The 21,497-nt window shown below is 38.6% G+C and overlaps 1 protein-coding gene across 5 annotated transcripts in view; it reads right to left on the bottom strand.

The window, feature by feature from the left end:
• Positions 1 to 21,497, bottom strand: part of ATRX (ATRX chromatin remodeler) — a 284,854-nt gene that overhangs the window by 114,301 nt on the left and 149,056 nt on the right. For all 5 annotated transcript variants that reach the window (XM_079765243.1, XM_079765244.1, XM_079765245.1 and 2 more), the window contains 2 exons: positions 19,459 to 19,634; positions 17,493 to 17,610 (listed from right to left, as the gene is read on the bottom strand). In XM_079765243.1, coding sequence (XP_079621369.1) covers positions 17,493 to 17,610; positions 19,459 to 19,634 — 294 coding nt within the window. The remainder of the gene's footprint in view (positions 1 to 17,492; positions 17,611 to 19,458; positions 19,635 to 21,497) is intronic.

Genomic DNA, 21,497 nt, shown 5'->3' with positions numbered 1-21,497 from the left:
ATTTCAAAAGGTACGAAGAAGTGGAAAATTGGGTCTCTGAATGGTTTGCCTCAAAACAAGAAAAGTTCTATTGGGACGGTATCCACAAATTACCTGAAAGATAGGTGAAATGTGTAGCTAGCGATGGACATTACATTGAATAAAGCACTTTTGATGTTTCTCTTGAAATTATCGTGTTTTCTTTGATGACAAAATCTGCCATTATTAACCAGTACACCTAGTATATTCTATCTGATAGGTATTTGGGGATTCCTAGGATATATTCCTAGAAGTGGGATCACTGGGTCAAATGGCAGTTCCATATTTGATTTTTTTAGGAACCTCCATATTGTTCTCCATAATGGCTGCACCAGTCAGCATTCCCATCAGCAGTGTACTAGGGTTCCCTTTTCTCCATATCCTCGCCAGCACTTGTCATTTGTAGATTTCTTAATGGTTGCCATTCTAAAAGATGTGAGGTAATAACCTATTGTCATTTTTATTTGCATTTCTCTGACTTCGAACATTTTTTCATATGTCTCTCGTCCATCTGTATGACCACTTTGCCTATTTAGGTACTTTGCCCATTTTTTAATGGGATTGTCCTCCTTTTATTAAGTTGTATGAGATTCTTATATATTTTGGATATTAACACTTTATCAGATGTATCACTGCCAAACATGCTCTCCCATACAATGGGCTTTTTATTATGTTGAGGTCTGATTATTCCCACTTTGCAGAGAGTTTTAATCAAAAAGGGGTGCTGGATTTTGTTCAATGCTTTTTCTGCATCTTTTGATATGATCATGTGCTTTTTGTCTTTCAATCTGTTAATGTGATGTATCATGTTTATTGATTTGTGAATATTGTACAAGCCTTTCATTGCTGGAATAACTCCCACTCAGTCATGGTGTATGACCATTGTAATATATTGCTGGATCCAATTTACTAATATTTTGTTGAGGATTTTAGCATCTATGTTCATCAAGGATATTGACCTATAATTCTCTTTCTTTGTAATGTCTTTACCTGGTTTTCAAATTAGGATAATGCTGGCCTCATAAAAAGAGCTTGGAAGTGTTCCTTGCTCTTGGGTTTTTAGCAAAGGTTTTAGGATAGGTATTAGTTCTTCTTTGAATGTTTGGTAATACTCCCCTGGAGAAGCCATCCAGACCATGGCTTTTGTTTGCTGGGTTGTTATTTTAGTAAATGTTTCAATTTCAGTTGTTATTGGCCTATTCAGGTTTTCTCATTCTTTTTGATTAATTTTTAGAAGATTGTATTTTTCTACAAATTTGTCCATATTACCCATGTTGTCCAACTTGTTAACAGAGTTTGTTCATAGTATTTTCTTACAGTCCTTTGTATTTCTTTGGGGTCAGTTGTTACTTCACTGATTTCACTTCTGATTTTATTAATTTGGGTCCTCTCCCATGTTGTTTATCTTTTCAAAGAACCAGCTCTTGGTTTCATTGACTTTTTTTTTTTTTGCATTGTTTTTTTAGTCTCTATGTCATTTATTTCCACTGTAATGTTTACTATTTACTTCTTTTACTTACTTGGGGATTTTCTTGTTATTCTATTTCTTTACGTTGTATAGTTAGTTTAGTATTCATTTTTCTTATTTTCTGAGGCAGGCCTGTAGTGTTATGACCTTCCCTCTCAGAAATGCTTTTGCTGTGTCCAAGAGATTGTGGGTTGTTGTCATTATTTCTTCAAATAGGTTTTTAATATCTTGATCTATCTCTTATTCTGGCACCCCCATAATGCAAATATTGGCACACTTGAAGTTGTCACAGAGGCTCCTTACACTATCTTCATATTTTGGGGTTCTTTTTCCTTTTTACTCTTCTGGTTGGGTGTTTTTTGCTTCCTCATATTTTAAATTGTTGATTGGATTCCCAGAATCCTCTACTCTACTGTTCAATCCCTGTATATTATTCTTTGTCAGTCAGTGTTTGCTTAATTTCTGACTGGTCCTTTTCAATATTTTTTGGCATTCTTACTAAGATCCTTGAAAGTCTCACTAAGTCTTTGGAGGTCACAAGAAGATTATTGAGTAACCTTATAACTGTGGTTTTGAATTCTATATCCAGTAGTTTGCTTTCTTCCATTTCTTTCATTTGTGACATGTTTCTGTCTCCTCATTTTGCCTACATCCCTGAGTTTGTTTATATGTATTGGGTAGAGCTGTTATGTCTCCTTGAGTCCTTGAGTTGGTAGAGTGGCCTTGTGTAGTAGCTGTCCTATAGAGTCCAGTGGCTTAGCCTCCCCAGTCACCTGAGCTGGGCACTCTAGGTATGCCCCTTTGTAGGCTCTGTGCAAGTCTTGTTGTAGTTGAAACTTGAATGGTGTTGGTATCCCTGGGAGGAATTGACTTCCAGGCCAATTGGCTGTGGGGACTAGCTGCTACTACTGTGGGAGCGCTGCTGTGCAGAACACCCCTATGGAGCAGGACTTGCTTCAGTGGGGCTTTGGTCCTCACTGAGTCTGCCCTGTGAGTATGTAGCTTATGATGTGTAGAGTTGTAATTTCATATGATCTGACACTGACCATTGGGTGCACCGGCTCTTGGGTCTCCAGGGAGCTACAGAGAGATATGCAGATTTGTCCTGTTTGTGTTCAATTTGGAAGTGCCCAGGTGAGGCCAAGCTGTGAAGCAAGGCAGGCTGGTGCTGGTGGTTCCAGGTCTTGGGCCTTTTATTGATAGGTTTGGGGCTTCCTGACCTAATTGTAGCTTGTTTGACAGAGTTTAGCAAGGTCTGAATTCTGAGCAATGACAGGCCATTCACATGCAGAAGCCACTGCACATAGGTTAGATGGAGCTGCAAATTGGATGGGGCAGAGTCTCAGAGAATCACCAGAGAGGAGCAAACAGAAATGGCTGTCAGTCATCCCTGACACAGGTGAGGTCCCAGCATAGGAACAATGATGCCTGTGAACACCTTCGACTGGGAGATAGCCACCCCCGAGTTCCTGCCCCAGTGCCAGGCAATCCAGTTCCTCTTTGTATGTGTCTGTGTTCCCCAGAGCCTCACCCTGGCAATGGAGCTCAGAAGAAGCAGGACCTTGTAAGTTCAGTTTGTATGCCAGGCCTTTAAGAGGATCAGCTGGGTCTCCAGCAGCCTCCGTGTCACTGAGCCCCAATCCCCGCTGGTTTTTACAGCCAATAGTTATGGGGGGCCTACTTTTCCCAGCTCTAGGCTGGGGGTCTAATGTAAGGCTGGGACCCCTTGCTCCTCTCAGGGGGGCTACGCAGAGACAGTCTCTTTACCAGTTAAAACAATGGTACACTTGGGTTTCAGTCCAGCCCGTTTCGTGCCTCTGCCCCTCCTACCAGTTTCAGTGTGCTTTCTTATTTACTTCTCTAGTTGTAGGACTTCCATTCAGCCAGCTTTCAGGCCATTATGGATGATGGATGTTCTGTATTTTAGTTGTAATTTTGATGTGGTTGTGGCAGGCGGCGAGTACAAGCAGTTACCTATGCCACCATCTTTGTTCTCTGCCAGATATCAATCATTTCAAAATTGCTGAACTTGTAGAGACTTGTTCTGTTTCCTAACATGTGACACAGACTATCTTTGAGTATGACCCATATGTATTTGATAAGAATGTATATTCTGCATCCTTGGGGTGTAATGTTCTGTAAATGTCAATTAAATCCATCTGATCCAGTGTGTCATTTAGTTAGAGTCACTGTTTCCTTGTTTATTTTTCATCTGGAAGATCTATGCAGTAAAATCAGTGGTGTTAAAGTCTCCTAATATGACTGTATTGCTGTAGATCTCTCCCTTAAAGTCCTCCAGAATTTGTACTATATATTTCGGTGCTCCTATATTGGGTGCATATATGTTTACCAGGGTTATATCTTAGATCTATCGCTTTAGTATTATGTAGTGTGACCTTTATTGTCTCTTGTTACAGCCTTCATTTTGATGTCTCTTTTGTCAGATATGAGTATTGCTACCCCAGATTTCCGTTTCTATTTGATGGGAAATTTTTTTTTCCATCCCTTCACTTTTATCCTGAGTGAGTGTTTTGTTCTGAGGTGGGTCTCTTGTGGACATCCTATATTTGGGTCATATTTTTGTATCCATTCAGCTACCCTATGTCTCTTGATTGGAGCATTTAATCCATATACATTTAAGGTTGTTTCTGATAGGTACTTATTGCCATTTTAATTCTTTATGCCTATGTTTATCTCTATATATTTCTTACTATTATTACAGCAGTACTTATAGCATTTTGTTTTCAATGCTGGTTTTGTAGTGATAAACTCCTTTAGCCTTTTCTTGTCTGGGAAGCTCTGTAGTTCACAATCTATTTTGAATGATAGCCTTGCTGGTTAAAGTTTGTTTTCAGATCCTTGGTTTCATTACCTTGAATACTACATGCCATTCCCTTCTGGCTGTAGAGTTTCTGATGAAACATGAGCTAACAGACTTTTGGGAGCTCCTTTGTAGATAACAAATCGTTTTTTTCTTGTTGCCTTTCAGATTCTCTGTCTCTAATTTTTGGCATTTTATTTATGTCATGTCTGGGTGTGGGCCTGTTTGGGTTCTTCTTGCTTGGGACTCTCTGTGCCTCATGAACTTGTATGACTTTTAGAGAAGTAGGGAAGTTATTTTGCCATTATTACTTCAAACAGATTCCCTATCCCTTCCTCACTTTCTTCCCCTTCTGGTACTCCTATGATGTGCATATTGTTACGTTTCATGTTGTGCCAAAGCTCCCTTAACCTGTCCTCCTGCTTTTTAATTGTTTTTTTATTTTTGGTTTCTCTGACTTTTTTCTACCCTCTCTTCTAATTCACTGATTTGGTCCTTGGCTTCCCCTAATCTCCTATGTATTCCTTCCAATGTATTCTTTATTACAGCTATATCATTCTTCATTTCTGACAGGTCATTTTTCATCATTTCTATATAATTTCTCATGCTGTTGAGCATCTGTATAATCATTATTCTAAACTCTATATCTGATTAATTTCTTATCTTCATTATATTTATCTCTTCTTCTGGAGAATTATCTTATTCTTTCATGTGTGGCTTGTTTTTAACTCCCCATTTTGGCTTCCTGTTTGGGTTTGTGTCTATATATTAGGTAGATCTGCTATGACTCCCAGTATCTGGTGCAGGACAGTGTCAGACACTGTTTTTGACTGGCCCTGAGTACCGTTTGAAGCTATCAGCAATTCACAGCTTTTGGCTCCCTCTGTTGGTGCTGGTGCCTTCAGAAAGGACCAAGGTATTTATCCAGGTGTGTTTTTCCTAGCCCCGGGCAAAGAAGATCCAGCAAAGATGCAAAACCTCCAGAGATCCACCTCTGCCTGCAGGCTGATTGTTATTCTCATTCTTAAATTGTCTCAGGCTATAGACCACAGCAAGGCATAGACTCCACTGGGTGGGGTGAGGTTTTCCAACAGAGTGGGGCAATTGCTTCCTTCACCACCACCCCCCCCACACACACACACACACCTGGATGGCTGTGTAAGATATCCTCTATAGTATGGGGGAATGACTCAGCATAGGAAACTGGTCAAATGGCTTCCAAGCTCTAAGCCCAAAGCCGCCCCCCCAGCCCCCCCCCCCACATCCCCAATGATGGAGTGTCCTCACACATCTCTATTCCACTCTACCCTCCCTCTACTGGAGCCCAAGGTGATTGGCTGCACATGAAATCTTGTGTTTTGGCCCTTTAAGAAGGTGCCTGTATTTCCATCTGTCTCTCCCTGGCAGACAGTAACCCCGCTGCTTTTCACAGCCAGAAGTTATGTGGGCACCTTTTTCAGTCCTGGTGCTCTGGGATGGGGAGCCCTGCTTGGGGTTTAGACCCCAAAGTTCTCAGTGAGAAACCTCCACACCTGAGATATCCCTCTAGAACTTTAGCTGCTGCCTGGGGGAGTCCAGCCAGGCCTCTTTCACATCTGCATTTCCTACCAGTCTCTATGCAGTCTCCACTTTCCATCCTTAGTTATCAGGTTTCTCTCCAGATAGTCTTCAGTGGATTATACAGGATAATTTTTCTGTATTTTAGTTGTAATTCCATTTTGGTCCTTGGGTAGTGGCAGTGTAACTTCCACTTACTCCGCCACCATTTTGGGATGACATTGATTAATAAAATTATATAGGCTTCAAGTGTATAAATCTGTAATACATCATCTGTATATTTCATTCTATTTAGCACCCAAAGTCAAATCTCCTTACATCACCATATATTTGACCCCTTTACAACTTCTCCCTCACCCTCCGTTCTCTCTGGTAACCACCATACTGTTATCTGTGTCCATGAGTTTTTAATTTGTCTTGCTTGTTCATTTATTTTTTTCAGTTTTACATCCCACAAGTGAAATTATAGACTCATGATCCATCTATATTGTCACAGATGGTAGTATTTCAACTTTTCTTATGGTACATAGTATTCCATAGTATATATGTATCACATATTCTCAATCCAATCTTATATTGAAGAACACTTTACTTGTTTCCACATTTTGGCCAGCATGGACAATGCTGCAATGAACACATAGGTACATATATCTTTATGAACAAATGTGTTGAAATTTTTGGGGTGTATATCCAGAAGAGGAGTGACTTTGTCATGTGGTAACCTCTATTCCTAATTTTTTGAGGAACCAAAATACTGTTTTCCCTAGTGGCTGTATCGGTTTACATTCCCACCAGAAGTGAATGAGGGTTCCTTTGTCTCCATACAATCTCCAATATTTTATATTACTTGTCTTGTTGATAATGGCCATTCTTACAGGTGTGAGGTCATATCTCATTGTAGTTTTGATTTGCATTTCCCTTACAGTAAGTGAAGTTGAGCATCTTTCCACATATCTGTTGGAATTTGTATATCTTCTTGAAAGAAGTGTCTATTCAGGTTCTCAGCCCATTTTTAATTGAAATGTTCAGGATGTTTTTGATCTAGCCAGTGCCAGTCAGTTGGTTGAGGGTTGACCCATGCACCAAGAAGTTGCCAGTTCAATTTCCAGCTAGGGCACAAGCCCAGGTTATTGGCTTGATGCCCAGTAGGGGGCAGGCAAGTGGCAGCCAATTAATGTTTTTCTCTCATCAATGTATCTCTCTCACCCTTCTCCTTCTCCCTTCCTCCCTATCTAAGAATCAATTAAAAACATTTTTAAAAAAATAATATCATCTCAATAGATGCTAAAAAAACCACTTGACATCATACAACATCCACTTATAATTAAAACACTCAATAAAATGGGTATAGAAGGAAAGTACCTCAACATAATAAAACCACATATGAAAAACCCTTAGCCAGTATCATATTCAATGGTGAAACACTGAAAACCTTTCTTCTAAGATCAGGAAAAAGACAAGAATGTCTACTCTCACTACTCTTATTCAACAGGCAAGAGAAAGAAAATAATCAGCATCCAAGTTGGGAATAAAGAAGTAAAACTGTCCCTTTGTGAAGACAATGTAATTCTTTATATAGAAAATTCTAAAGACACCAAAAAACTATTAGAAAGAATAAGTACAATAAAGTTGAGGATAGAAAATCAATGTTCAAAAATCTACTGCAGAGAAGTTCCAAGACGGCTACAGACAAGCTAGGAGCTGCAGCCACTTACACCCAACCCCAAACCAGATGTACAGCTATATTACAGAACAATCAACCTAAAAAAACAATTGAAGACTAGCTGATCTGAAATATTTTAACCAAGGAGCACAGAAGCAGCTACATAGAGACTGGTAAAAAGTGCAGAGAAGAATAAAGGGAGAAACACCTCACATAGTTACAGTGGCATATGAGAAGCTGGAGGGAGACCATGGCTGCAGAACTCCTGCTCCCTAGGAGCCTGAGGTCTCAACCCCACAGGGGGATCCCCAGCTCAAAACAACTGAGATGGAAAGAGGATGCATGGCATCTAGCGGTGGGAGTCAGTGGAAATTTGGTCTGCCTAGAAAACTTGAACTGCACCCTCCCAGAGAAAGAGCAGTCCTAAAGTTACAGTACCAGCCTAGGGAGCTCACTCTGGACTCTGACTGCTGGAGAGTCCCCGCTGCTGTAATAGGATCTTTGAGAGAGTTCTGCGGGCTACTCCAGCAGTGATTTCTAGCGAGACCCTTGGCAGAGACATAGACAGTGACTAAACTGTGTGGCTTGGGAAAAAGGAACAATCTCCCCAACCTCCACCGCACAGTGGGCAACCTTATATCCACCTATTGAGCTGTTCAGACACTCAACCTGTCCCTTCCTGGTGGGTTTGATGGCGCAGGGGAGCGGCACAGGGCTGCAAAAATTGACCCTGTACTGCTGGGTTTGGCAGCATGGCCCAGCCGAACTTTTAGCCCCATCCTGCTGGGTTCACAGCCCAAGCAGGGCAGACAATTTCAGCCCTGCACTGGTGAGACCAGCCACATGGAAAAATGGAAGTGCCACACAAGGCTGACTTTCTGTCCATCCTCCTTGGTTTGGCAGTGTGGGGGGACAGGGAGCTTTACACAACTGGGATTTTCGGACTGTGTCTCATGGGAAGGCTTCTGTCTGGGAACCACATGGGCAACTACTGGACAGTGTGGCTGCATTGTGGGGAGGCAAATCCAGGCTCGCTTGTGAGTTCAGCCCATGCTACAAGAGGAAGGAGAAGCGCCTATGCCCATCCTAAAGGTTGTGAAAACCATGCCCAAAGGGAGACTGTTTGAATCAGCCCTGAAAAGTCCCAGATAGCCCCAAAAGGGTGCAGTGCCATGGAGGGAAGGGAGAGCGGCTCAGAGTAGGGACATTCAAAGTGTGAGTCCCTTGGGGGGGGGGCGCTACTGTCTGGGACTGGAATAAAGTGCTTAGCCCCCTCTTGTGGGCTGGGCCAACATCATCCTCAAGTGAAGAGTCTTTTTATCTATCCCCTAAGCCCAGAGAAGCTGAGGTTGCTCCTGCAGAGGGGACAGCTGGCTGTACCCAATCTGAACTTGTAAATGAGCCCCTCCAGGTAGAAATATGCTTGGAGGCTCTAGCAGAAACTAAGAGGTTGAACTTTGAAATGGTGCTGCTTTCTCCTCATTGAGTGCCTCATTGCATGATCCCCCAAGTATGGACCCATTAGGCCATTCTTGGTGAGACTGGGCTCATCCTACAATCTCTCTTTGGAAGGCTCTGGAGGAAAACCAAATGACCTCAGCAAGTGGCAGAGTAGCCCACAGCTGGAGGCTAATGTCAGAGAGCCTCAGTCTTTTTACAGAACTGCCCCTAGCTCTAAGATAGAATGGCCACTCCCATGCACACTCAGGTCCAGTAGATATAGACATGGTAGCCACAAACAGGTAGCCCAAGACGGGTTACATGAACCTTCTGACAGCAACCTGTGCCTGAATTACACTTAGTGGACCCAGAACCAACATAAACAGTGGTGGGCTTCAGACCACACCAAAGCTCAACCCAACCAACCACACAAGCTGGATACCAAAAGGGGGATTCCAGCAGGCACCTGACCCTGCTGGTAACAACCCAACCTCAAGGGGACAGTCGTGCACAATGTCACATACACAGTGATCAGGGTTTACCCTTATAGTCACCCAGCCTGTAGGGTTAACCGCATTCAAGATGCAACTACAATAAGGGGTGCACATAACCCACAAAAAGCTTTCGTGGAGCACAGAGCACAGATTATCTGGAAGATTGTGCCACTGAGCCCAAAAAGACAGCTCTAGATTAGGCATGCACAGCAATTTTCATGCCATCATCAGGAACGAGCCTCAAAGTCAGCCAGCCACAGGGCTGATCCCACCCACGAATGGGGCAAAAGCAATCAAGACCCAATTACAACAGGAAAGCCCACATAACCACACAAGAAACATTCCTAAAGCACCCATCTCAGGAAATAAAGGAGAATGCACCACTGGATCCCACAAGACACCTACTATATAAGAAACTACAATGAAGAATGAGAGCCACAGCAGTTCTATCTAATACATAGAAAAAAAAACACAGACAGCCAAAATGGGGAAGACAAAGAAACAGGTCCCATATGAAAGAACTGGAGGAACCTCCAGGAAAAGAGCTAAATAAAATGGAGGCAAGCAATTTATCAGACATGGCATTCAAAGCAACAGTTATATGGATGCTCAAGGAACTTAGTAAGAACAACAGCATGAAAAATGACTTATAAGCCATGAAGAAGTGCCAGTAGGAAATAAAGACATTAATAATACAATGGAAGGAATAAAAAGTAGGTTGGATGAGGCAGAGGACTGAATCAGCTATTTGGTAGACAAGGTAGAAATAAAAAACACCCAATTAGAGCAGTAAAAAGAAAAAAGAATGTCTCTTTTTTCAACGTCTTGTAGTTTTCCAAGTACAGGTCTTTTACCTCCTTAGTTAAGTTTATTCCTAGGTATCTTAATTTTTTGTTGCAATAGTAAATGGTTTTTTTAGTTTCTCTTTTTGCGAGTTCATTATTGATGTATAAAAAAGCCCTAGATTTCTGGGTGTTAATTTTGTATCCAGCTTACATTGCCAAATTCATTTATTAAATCTAGTCATTTGTTTGTTTTTTATGGAGACTTTAGGGTTCTCTATGTATAATATCATGTCATCTGCAAATAATGACAGGAACCATCATCATTTACATGGAATAAAAAAAGACACTGAATAGCTACCACAATCCTGAGAAAGAAGAACAAAATTGGCGGGATCAAAATACCAGATATCAAGCTATATTACAAAACTACTGTTCTAAAAACTGCCTGGTATTGGCATAAGAACAGACATATAGAGCAATGGAACAGAACAGAAAACCCAGAAAAAAGGAACACTAGTGTACTGCAGGTGGGAATGCAGAGTGGTGCAGCCACTGTGGAAAGTTTCCTCAAAAAATTAAAAATAGAACTCCCATTTGACCCAGTAATCCCATTTCTAGAAATATATCCCAAGAATATAGAAACACCAATCAGAAAGGATATATGCACCCCTATGTTCATAGCAGCACAATTTACAATAGCTAAGATTTAGAAACAGCCTAAGTGCCCATCAGCAGATGAATGGATTAAAAACATGTGGTACATCTACAAAATGGAATTCTACACTGCTGTAAAAAAAGAAAGAACTTGCCGTAGCTGATTTAGCTCAGTGGATAGAGCGTCAGCCTGAGGTCTGAAGAATCCCGGGTTCGATTCCCGCCAAGGGCACATGTCCGGGTTGCGGGCTCAATCCCCAGTAGGGGGCGTACAGGAGGCAGCCAATCAATGATTCCCTCTCATCATTGATGTTCCTCTCTCTCTCTCTCTCTCTCTCTCTCTCTCTCTCTCTCTCCCCCCCTCTCTGAAATCAATAAAAATATATTAAAAAATAAATAAAATTTTAAAAAAGGAAAGAACTCTTACCATTCGCAACAGCATAGACGGACATAGAGAGCATTATGCTAAGCAAAATAAGCCAGTCGGAGAAAGATAAATATCACATGATCTCATTTATTTGTGTAATATAATGAACATCATAAACTGATGAACAAAAATAGATCCAGAGACATTGAAGCATTGAACAGACTGTCAAACCTCAGAGGAAAGGCGGTGGGGGGTGCGGGTAAGAGATCAACCAAAAGACTTGTATGCATGCATATAAGCATAACCAATGGACACAGACAGCAGGGAGGTGAGGGCATGTGCTAGGGGGGCAGGGGGTGGGGGTAGGAGCGGCTGGGGAGAGGTCAATGGGGGAAAAAGGAGACATGTAATATTTTAAACAATAAAGAATTTAAATCTAAAAAATAATAAAAATAAATAAGTAAAACATTAAAAAGACTGCATTTCTGATATGCACTGAAAAAATCCTATATAATAAAAAGGTAATATGCAAATTGACCTTCACACCCTCACAAGATGGCTGCCTTCGACCAGGCTGGCAGCGGGGGGTTAGTGAGGGACGACCAAACGAATGAACAAGCAGACTCCGTGGGGCAACCAGGCCAGCAGGGGAGCCATTAGGGGCGACCAGGCCGGCAGGGGGTCAGTTGTGGGCAACCAGGTCAGTGGGGGGGGGGGGGACTAAGAGGTGACCAGGCCAGCGGGGGGAGAGGGGGGACAGTTAGGGGCAACCAGGCCGGCATGTGGGGGTGCAGTTGGGGGAGACCAGGGCGGCAGGGGGAGCAGTTGGGGCAATTAGGCTGGCGGGGGACGGTAGTTGGGGGTGACCAGGTTGGCAGAGGGGGGGGGGGAAACTGGGGGCAACCAGGCCAGCAAGGGGGGGGGGGCAGTAAGGGGCAATCTCGTAGGCACACAGAGGCAGTGAGGGGCAATCAGGCCGGCATGGGGGGGGCAGTTAGGGGCATTCAGACAGGTAAGCGATTAGTAGCCAGCGGCCCAGGACTGTGAGAGGGATGTCTGACATCTTCCAAGGGGTCCTGGATTGGAGACGGTGCAGGCTGGGCTGAGGGAACCCGCCCCCCGCCCCCATGCACGAATTTCATGCACCGGGCCTCTAGTAAATAAATAAAACAATAAATAAAACTGCATTTCTGATATACAGTGAAAAGAAAGATTAAAAAAGAATGAGGATAGTTTAAGTGAACTTTGGGACAACATGAAACATAAAAACATCCACATCAAGGTCACAAAAAAATACTAAAGAGATTGATAAGACAAGGGGATATAACCCTTGTAAACATAGAAGCCACTAAATATATAAAGAAAATCTTGGTGGACTTGAATGGAGAGATCGATAGCAATACATTCAAAATAGGAGATTTTCACACACCACAATCATCAGTGGATAGATGTTTCAGATAAAATATCAACAAGGAAACAGCTACCTTAAACGATATACTAGATAGGACACAATGGATATTTGGAGAATATTTTATCTCAAAGAAGCAGAATATACATTATTCTCAAGTGCACATGGAACATTCTCATAGACCACATGTTACGACACAAAATAAGTCTTAACAAATTCAAGAAGACTGAAATCAAGCATATTCTTGGGTCACAAGAGCATGAAACTAGAAATTAAATACAACAAACTCAAAATCATTCAAACACATGGAGGCTAAATAGCATGTTATTAAACAATGAATGGATTTCCGTAAGATCAAGGAAGAAAAAAAATTACCTGGAAATAAATGAACATGAATACACAACAAACCAAAATCTACGGGACATAGGGAAAGCAGTCCTAAGAGGGGAGTTCATAGCATGACAGGCCTACCTCAAGAAACAAGAAAAATCTCAAATAAACAATCTAACCCCATACCTAAAAGAACTAGAAAAAGAACAAACAAAGCCCAGAGTAAGTAGATGGAAGGAAATAATAAAGATTAGAGAGGAAATAAATTACATAAAGACTAAAAAACAATTCAAAAGATCAATGAAACCAAGACCTGGTTCTTTGAAAAGCTAAACTAGATTGATGAACTATTAGCCAGACTCATCAAAAAACAAAGAAAAAGGTCCCAAATAAATAAAATCAGATATGAAATAGAAGTAACAACTGACATCACAGACATACAAAGGATTGTAAGAAATTACTATGAATAACTATATGCCAACAAGTTGGACAACCTGGGTGAAATGGACAAATTCCTACAAACATACAATTTTCTAAAAGTGAATCAGGAAGAATCAGAAAACCTGAATAGACCAATTGCAACTAATGAAATTGAAGCGGTAATAAAAAAAACTCCCAGCAAACAAAAGTCCTGCACCAGATGGCTTCACAGGTGAATTAACACCTATCCTACTCAAACTATTTGTCCACTCTGGATATTTCATACATGTGAAATGATACAACTTATGTCATTTCTGACCAGCTTCTTTAACTTAATGTATGTTTTCTAGGTTGATCCTTATTGTAGCATGTATCAGCAATTTGTTCCTTTTGATTGCCAAACAATGTTCTATTACATGCATATATTACCTTAGTTTATCCATCTTAATGAACATATGGGTTATCTCTAGGTCTTGACTATAACGAATGCTGCTGCTATGAACACTCGTGTACACATCTTTGTGTGGAAGCATGTTTTCATTACTATTGAGTATATAGCCACAAGTGTAATTACTGGATCATATGATAACTCTATACTTAACTTTTCAAGGAACTGCCAAATTGTGTTCCACATCAGTTACACTATTTGACATTCCAAACCAGCAACACGTAAGGGTTTCAATATCTCTACACCTCACCACTTATTATTTTCTATTTTTAATATTATAGCCATCCTAGTGAGTAATGAAGCAGTATCTCATTGTGGTTTTGATTTATATTTCCCTTATGGCCAGTGAGGTTGAGCATCATTTACAGCAGTGGTTCTCAAGCTGAGAGTACACCAAAATCACCTGCAGGGCATACAAAAATACAGATGCTTGAGCCATACTCCATGTCCACTGAATCAATCTCTCAAGGGTAGCACTTGGACCCATGAATTTTTCAGAGACAAAAGCATGTTACTGCTCTCCATTTATAAGAGTACAATTCAGTGCCATTAATATTATTACAATGTTGTGCAACCATCGCCATTCTCTAATTCTAAGATTTTTCATCATCCTAAATAGAAAGAGCAACTCTGTACCCATTCAAAGTAACTATGTAGCCCAGCCGGCATGGCTCAGTGGTTGAGCATCAACCTATGAATCAGGAGGTCATGGTTCAATTCCTGGTCAGGGCACATGCCCGGGTTGCGGGCTCGATCCCCAGTGAGGGGCGGGGAGCGTGAAGGAGGCAGCCGATCAATGATTCTCATTATTGATGTTTCTCTCTCTCTCTCCCTCTCCCTTCCTCTCTGAAATCAATAAAAAACAATTTTTTTTAAAAAAGAAAAACAAAGTAATTATGCATTCTCTCCTCTCCCAGGCCCTGGTAATCACCATTCTACCTTCTGCCTCTACTACTCCAGTTATCTCTAAGTGAAATTACATAGTATTTGTCCTTTTGCATTTAGCATATTTCACTACTAAACATGATGTCTTCAGGATTCATTCATGTTGTAACCTGTCAAAATTTGCTTACTTTTTAAGACTAAATTATATTTTCCATTGTGCATATGTGTACACACACACACACACACATACACACCACATCACACTTTGTTCAATTATTATGGGTATATACCTAGAAGTGGAATTGCTGGATCATATGGTGAATCTATGTTTTACTATGAGGAAGTGCCACGATGCTTTTTGCACAACAGCTGCACCATTTTACATTCCCACCAGCAATGCACCAGGTTCTAATTTCTCCACATCCATTCCAATACTTGATATTTTTCTTTTTCTTATTCTTCTTATAGTAGTCATCCTATCAGGTGTGAAATGTATCTCGTGGTTTTGATTTGCATTTCTCTAATAACTAATGATGTTATATATAGCATCATTTCATGTGCTTCTCAGCCATTTGTATATCTTCTTTAGAAAAATAACTATTAAAGTCTTTTGCCCATTTTTTAATTGCCTTGTTTGGGATTTTTGTTGATGAGTTGTAGGAGGCTCTTTATATAGTCTGGATATTAATCCCTTATCCAATACATGATTTGTAAATATCTTATCTTGTCCCATTGTCTGAATTGTAATTTCACATGATCCGTACTTGTATGCTTTACAATAGTGTGTAGATTTTAATTTCCTTGAAATTAATTAAAAGTCAGTCTCTTATGACATTAATTCTGCAAATATTACAAATTATCACAACTAAAATTAACATCAAACTATTGCTAGTATTAAAAGCAAAATTTAAGTGAACTTCTTAAAATTAAGTAGAGTCTAAAAAGAGTCAACTAGAAAACCAAAATAATTTTTAGAATATATAACAGAAATGTAAGTGAAACAGGTGGGTGACATTTCAGAAGAAATAATGTAATAATGATTTGTAGTGAAAATATAACTCATTTGGCCTTTCATGGAAATTTTCTCAAGAGGGGCTATTAACTCAAGTTATATACTTTAAGAAAATAAAATGTCATATTTAGTATGGGGAAAACGCCGGTCCTTTTCATAACTGAGAGATTAATGGAACCAAATTGTTATTTAACAATCATACTATTCAGAGTTTTGAAGCTTTGGCAATTAGTGATTTAGATATTTATTCCTATAAATTAAAATCACAAGAAATCAGGCCACTTTAATTCTTAAATATTGCATTGCTTTCAAAATAGTACATTTTAACATCTATATATGAGCTATTAACATTTTGCTACTGGCTATTAAAGACAACTGATTCTCTAATATTTGAAAACACTGTGGCTAGCACTTTCCCTAAACCAAAATTTTAAATGGAAAAAATATTAAATTAAATGGACAAATTTAGCACCCTTTATCACTCAGAGATTAGTGAAAGAGAGATCTGAACATCTTCCTTTCTTAAACTACAAGGTAACTCTCTCCTTAGGATGTCTATATTTGGTTACTTAATTATATCTACAACTATTATCATTTAAAACAGTATGGTATAATAAATCTTATAGCTTCTGATAGATATACAAAGGAAAACAAACATGTGCTTTATTAGAAGTTATTTTCTTCCAAAAGTCAACAAGAAAACTCTGTTTTTAAAATATAGCAAAAAAGCAGTTCTATAAAATACTAACATTCAAATCCTATTTTCCCCAAAGCAGAACAATTCTTATAGACTGACAGCATTATTTTACTCTGTAAAATGCACTGCTGTTACAAACAGAATCACATTAACTATTAATATAATATAAAGTATCGTTTGAATATGTGTGCACACCCTTCCACCTTCCATTATTTTTTAATAAATTATTGTATCCAGAATGGCTGAAGGGAACCTACTAAAATATATCCCCTGAATAAATCTGACACATCACTTGGGGTAAGGTATCAGAATAAAGTGACCAATAAGAAATCCCACTCCAGGACAGAGACTAGGTTTTGTTCTCTGAACAGTGACGACCTTGGGCCACAGACACACACATACACAAGTTTATTGATGACAAAATGATACCTACTCATGGTATTTTGAAAAGCCCATAGAAAAGAATAAGAAATAAACCAAAATTTCATCATAATGAAATCACCCAGAAAACAATCTTTGTTAACATTTTGGTATATTTTAGGCATTTTTATGTATTTTTTTTATAACATTGGGATCATAACATATGCTCTTTGTATTTTGCCACTTTCTTTCCTTCAACCTTTGTCAATGTGATAACTAAGAAAATATTTCATGGATTTTATTTATATGCTTATTAATGTGGTTGAATGTTTTTTAATAATATACTGGAATTATATGTATTTTCTTTTATGAATTTATTCACATTTATAAATTTTCTGAAATAAAAGCTTTATACAAATTAAAGGTATTAGTCATATATGATGTGTATATTTTTTCAGCTGTTTATTCTAAATTGATTTTATTTTGACTAGTTTAGTGTTTTTGTAATTAAAAATATTTTGTACCTTTACAAAATAATCATACCAATTTTATTCAATTGAAAAATTGAAAAAGAACTGACACAGTAAAATTAGCAAGACAGAATTCTACAGAAAAGAATGTATTTAAAGGAAAGATAAAAACAATAAACCAATAGTGTTTGTTACCTGTTAAGTGATCTAAGTAGTACTGATAGAGCTTGCACTGAATAGGAGTCATTCTTACAGCTAACACATATTCATGTTTTGGAGGCAAGAACTTTGTTAATGCTGTATAATCTTTCCTCTGTAATTAACAAGAGAAAGAAAATTAGTTAACCTAAATATATGACAGGAATTAACTGTTCTAAGAATTATCACTGCTTGCAACTAAAAGATACACACACACAAATGGATACCAAACATATAAGAAAACATCTTCTGAAACAGATTTACCCACTTAAATCACACAATGATTCCCATATGAGTGCAGTCAATATATTTCATAGGACTATAGAATATGATACACTGGTAAAAAGTTACTGCAACACAGGTTTTAATTGGAAGTGGTCATATTACCAAGTGAGCAATTTAGGTTTTCAAATGGCCTCCTCTCTCTATATATATCTATAATAATAAAAGTGTAATATGCTAATTAGACCGGATGGCTGAACAACCGTCCAGACAACCTTTCAGACGAAGCTGGGGCTGCGAGGGCCGAGTCCCTTGCATGAATTTCGTGCAACGGGCCTCTATTATGTATATAAAAGAAGAGAAAAAAGGAGGGTAGGGGATGTAATAGGTAGTGCTAGCAAAGACTTGCTTTAATCATTTACTAAAATTGATGAATCAAAGTCTGATGAACTCTGAGTTGTGCTTTGTGTAAGATGTGCAAAATGCCAGAGAATAACGCATAAAGCAAGGGGCAATCTTTGCCCAATTGAGAAATCAAGCCACATATAAGCATTCTTGAAACCAATTATTGGAATAGGAAAGAAAAAACACTAATATGCAAGATACACATGACTACCTAATCCAGAAAAAAACAAAACACTGTCTAGGTCAGTGGTTCTCAACCTTTCTAATGCCGTGACCCTTTAATATAGTTCCTCATGTTGTAGTGACCCCCAACCATAAAATTATTTTCGTTGCTACTTCATAACTGTAATTTTGCTACTGTTAATGAATCGTAATATAAATATCTGAGTTTTCCGATGGTCTTAGGCTCTACAGCAGCGGTTCTCTTAGCAGGGTCACCTAAGACCATCGGAAAACACAGATATTTACATTACGATTCATAACAGTAGCAAAATTACAGTTATGAAGTAGCAACAAAAATAATTTTATAGTTGGGGCTCACCACAACATGAGGAACTGTATTAAAGGGTCACAGTATTAGAAAGGTTGAGAACCACTGGTCTAGGTAGTAGCATCAATACCGAAAGAGAATACTTGCTATTACCTGTGGCCAACCTGAACAGGATAACTTTGCCTTATATGATGGTAGCATACCATCATATAAGTATACCCAGGCATAAGGATGGCCTGTCTCATTTGTTACATCTGTGTGGCTACCATTAGTATCTAGTATTGAAAGAAAAAGTGCAGATCTTGAGATCTATTAACTGCTGGCTCAGTCTCTACGGAGTTATCTATTCATTAATATAGGTTCATTGAAAATGTATATATATAAAAAATAATACTAGACCATTCAGGTTTTTGTTTGTACTTGACAATAATAAAACCGTTCTTTTAGGATTACATTTAAAATGGCATTTCTTGCAAATCATAAATGCCTTTCCTACAACCATTTCAAATAAATGAGGTTTAGAATACTATAGATTTAGAATGAGCATAGAAATTTCTTAGTCATAATAGCTGTGTTCTTTTTACATAGTCCCTATCTTAAGGATAAAGAATCTAAACACTTACATATTCAAATATGAACATGTACACTAGGCAAATCAATAATGGAACTTTTTAAAAAGTCAATATTGCATACACTTTTAGAGACAATGCAAGGAGGTTTAACTGTAAACTATATACTGAAAAAGGCGGGGAGGGGAACAGAAAATAAAATTTAAATTCAAAAAACATTTTGGGATTGCAATATAATGAAGTAATAATATTTTATTACTATGGAATGTATTGGTACCTGAACACATCCAGCTAACATCTCATAGAGAATGTGAGCACGTTTTTTCATCACTCTGACGTCTACCATGGTAGAATCTGCACACTGACCATTTTGAATTGGATTTATAAATCGATTTCTGAACTCCTTAATGGAGCCAAGCAAATTTTCCTTGATAAAGTTAACCATGCAATGATCTAAAAGAAAAGACATTAGTTTATTAACAATAATGGCAAAAAGGTCTCAGAAAAATTTTCGATAAGATGCTTATATCAAAATATGCATGCCATGGAAGCATTATAATTAATCTACAAAGAAAGAACACCAAACTAAAGATAGATTAAACATTGGTTATAAGTCTGATCTAGAACGAGATTTGCTAAATCAGATGAGAAATTCAAATAAAAACCAGCCCTGGCCAGTGTTATTCAATGGTTAGAATGTTGGTTCATGCACCAAAGAGTTGTGGGTTCAATTTCCAGTCAAGGGTAAGTACCTGGGTTGCAGGTTTGATCCCCAACCCTGTTTGGGATAGGTCAGGAGGCAACCAATCAATGTGTCTCCCTCACATCAATGTCGCTCTCTTGCTCTCCCCCCCTGCCTCCCCTTTCTTCCCCCATTACACTGTCTCTTTTATTATAACTCAGTATTCTTTATAATATATGTGGGTATAAAACAAGTATTCTATTAATTTTAACCAAGATTTTATGATCAACAAGAGTATATTAGGAAAAAACAACAACACATAGAGACCGGCCAGCATGGCTCAGTGGTTGAGCATTGATCTATGAACCAGGAGGTCACAGTTCAATATCCAGTCAGGATACATGCCCGGGTTGCTGACTCAATCCCCAATGTGGGGCATGCAGGAGGCAGCCGATCAATGATTCTCTCTCATCATTGATGTTTCTATCTCTCTCTCTCTAAAATCAATAAAAATATATTAAAAAAAACATAGATACTGAATCAAAATAATAAAATCAGGTAATAAGCTACTATATAAAATTTTATATTACTGCTTTAGTTCTAGAAGTACTTAACAGAATTATCAGTTACCCCATACAAATCGGACCACAATGAGAAACAGAATTTGTGTAAGTATGGTAACAGAAAAGGGGGAAACCAGAACACATAAAAATAAAGTGAAATAATAACCAGTATTAAAAATAATAAAAAACAGTTAAATTAATATCTATAATAATAAAAGCGTAATATGCTAAATAGACCGGACAGCAGGATGCGAGGGCTGAGCCCCTTGCACAAATTTCGTGTATCAGGCCTCTAGTAAATACACTAAATGAATGAAAACAACATAAAAATAACAAAATGCTACTATAGTGGATTATAATAAGAAATTTCAATTTGTTACTTGCTAAGTAACAAACTCGTGTTCCCTTTTTAGCGTCACTACACAAATTAAAATGAGGAAATTTCACAAGTCATTTTCCTGTATTCACATCTATCCTCCCCCACCACAAACTCTATGCTGACATGGATTCAACACAGCTCTCCTTGCCCATCTCCACCTTCCTAAAATTTTCATTTCTCGCATTTCTTTTCAATTTCCTATCAGGACCTCTCCCAAAACTGGATATATTTTGTCACAGTATCTCCTGAATAGTCACAAATGCATTTGTGCTTTTAAAGCAAGCATGTCAAAGTCTCGACCCAAGGGCCGCATGCAGCCCACAAATATTTTTGCACCCCAGCCAATATAACAGTATGTAAGAAACATTTTAATAAAAATTCCGTAACTTAAGTTTTACAATATCCTGTTATACATAATTATTAATAACAAACTACAACATTCACTAATGACTGATTACTATAATCGTGTTGCATTCATTTCCCTTATGCGCCTTAAGCACAGGCGTACCATTTCTCTCCACTAATGCTAGCAGTGAATATTTTAGGAACCAATTGCCATGTTATTAAATCTTGGACTGACTTGTTTGGTGTGTGCAACAGGAAATATTTCACTTTCGAAGAACAAGAAAAGCATTACGCTTATTAATTTGTGCCGTTATTCAGTGTCTCCTAAGTTAATGTTCAAAAAAAAT

This window comes from Cnephaeus nilssonii, assembly GCF_951640355.1.
Source record: "Cnephaeus nilssonii genome assembly, chromosome: X".
NCBI classification, from domain to species: domain Eukaryota; kingdom Metazoa; phylum Chordata; class Mammalia; order Chiroptera; family Vespertilionidae; genus Cnephaeus; species Cnephaeus nilssonii.
This window is presented reverse-complemented; position numbering and strand designations above follow the sequence as displayed.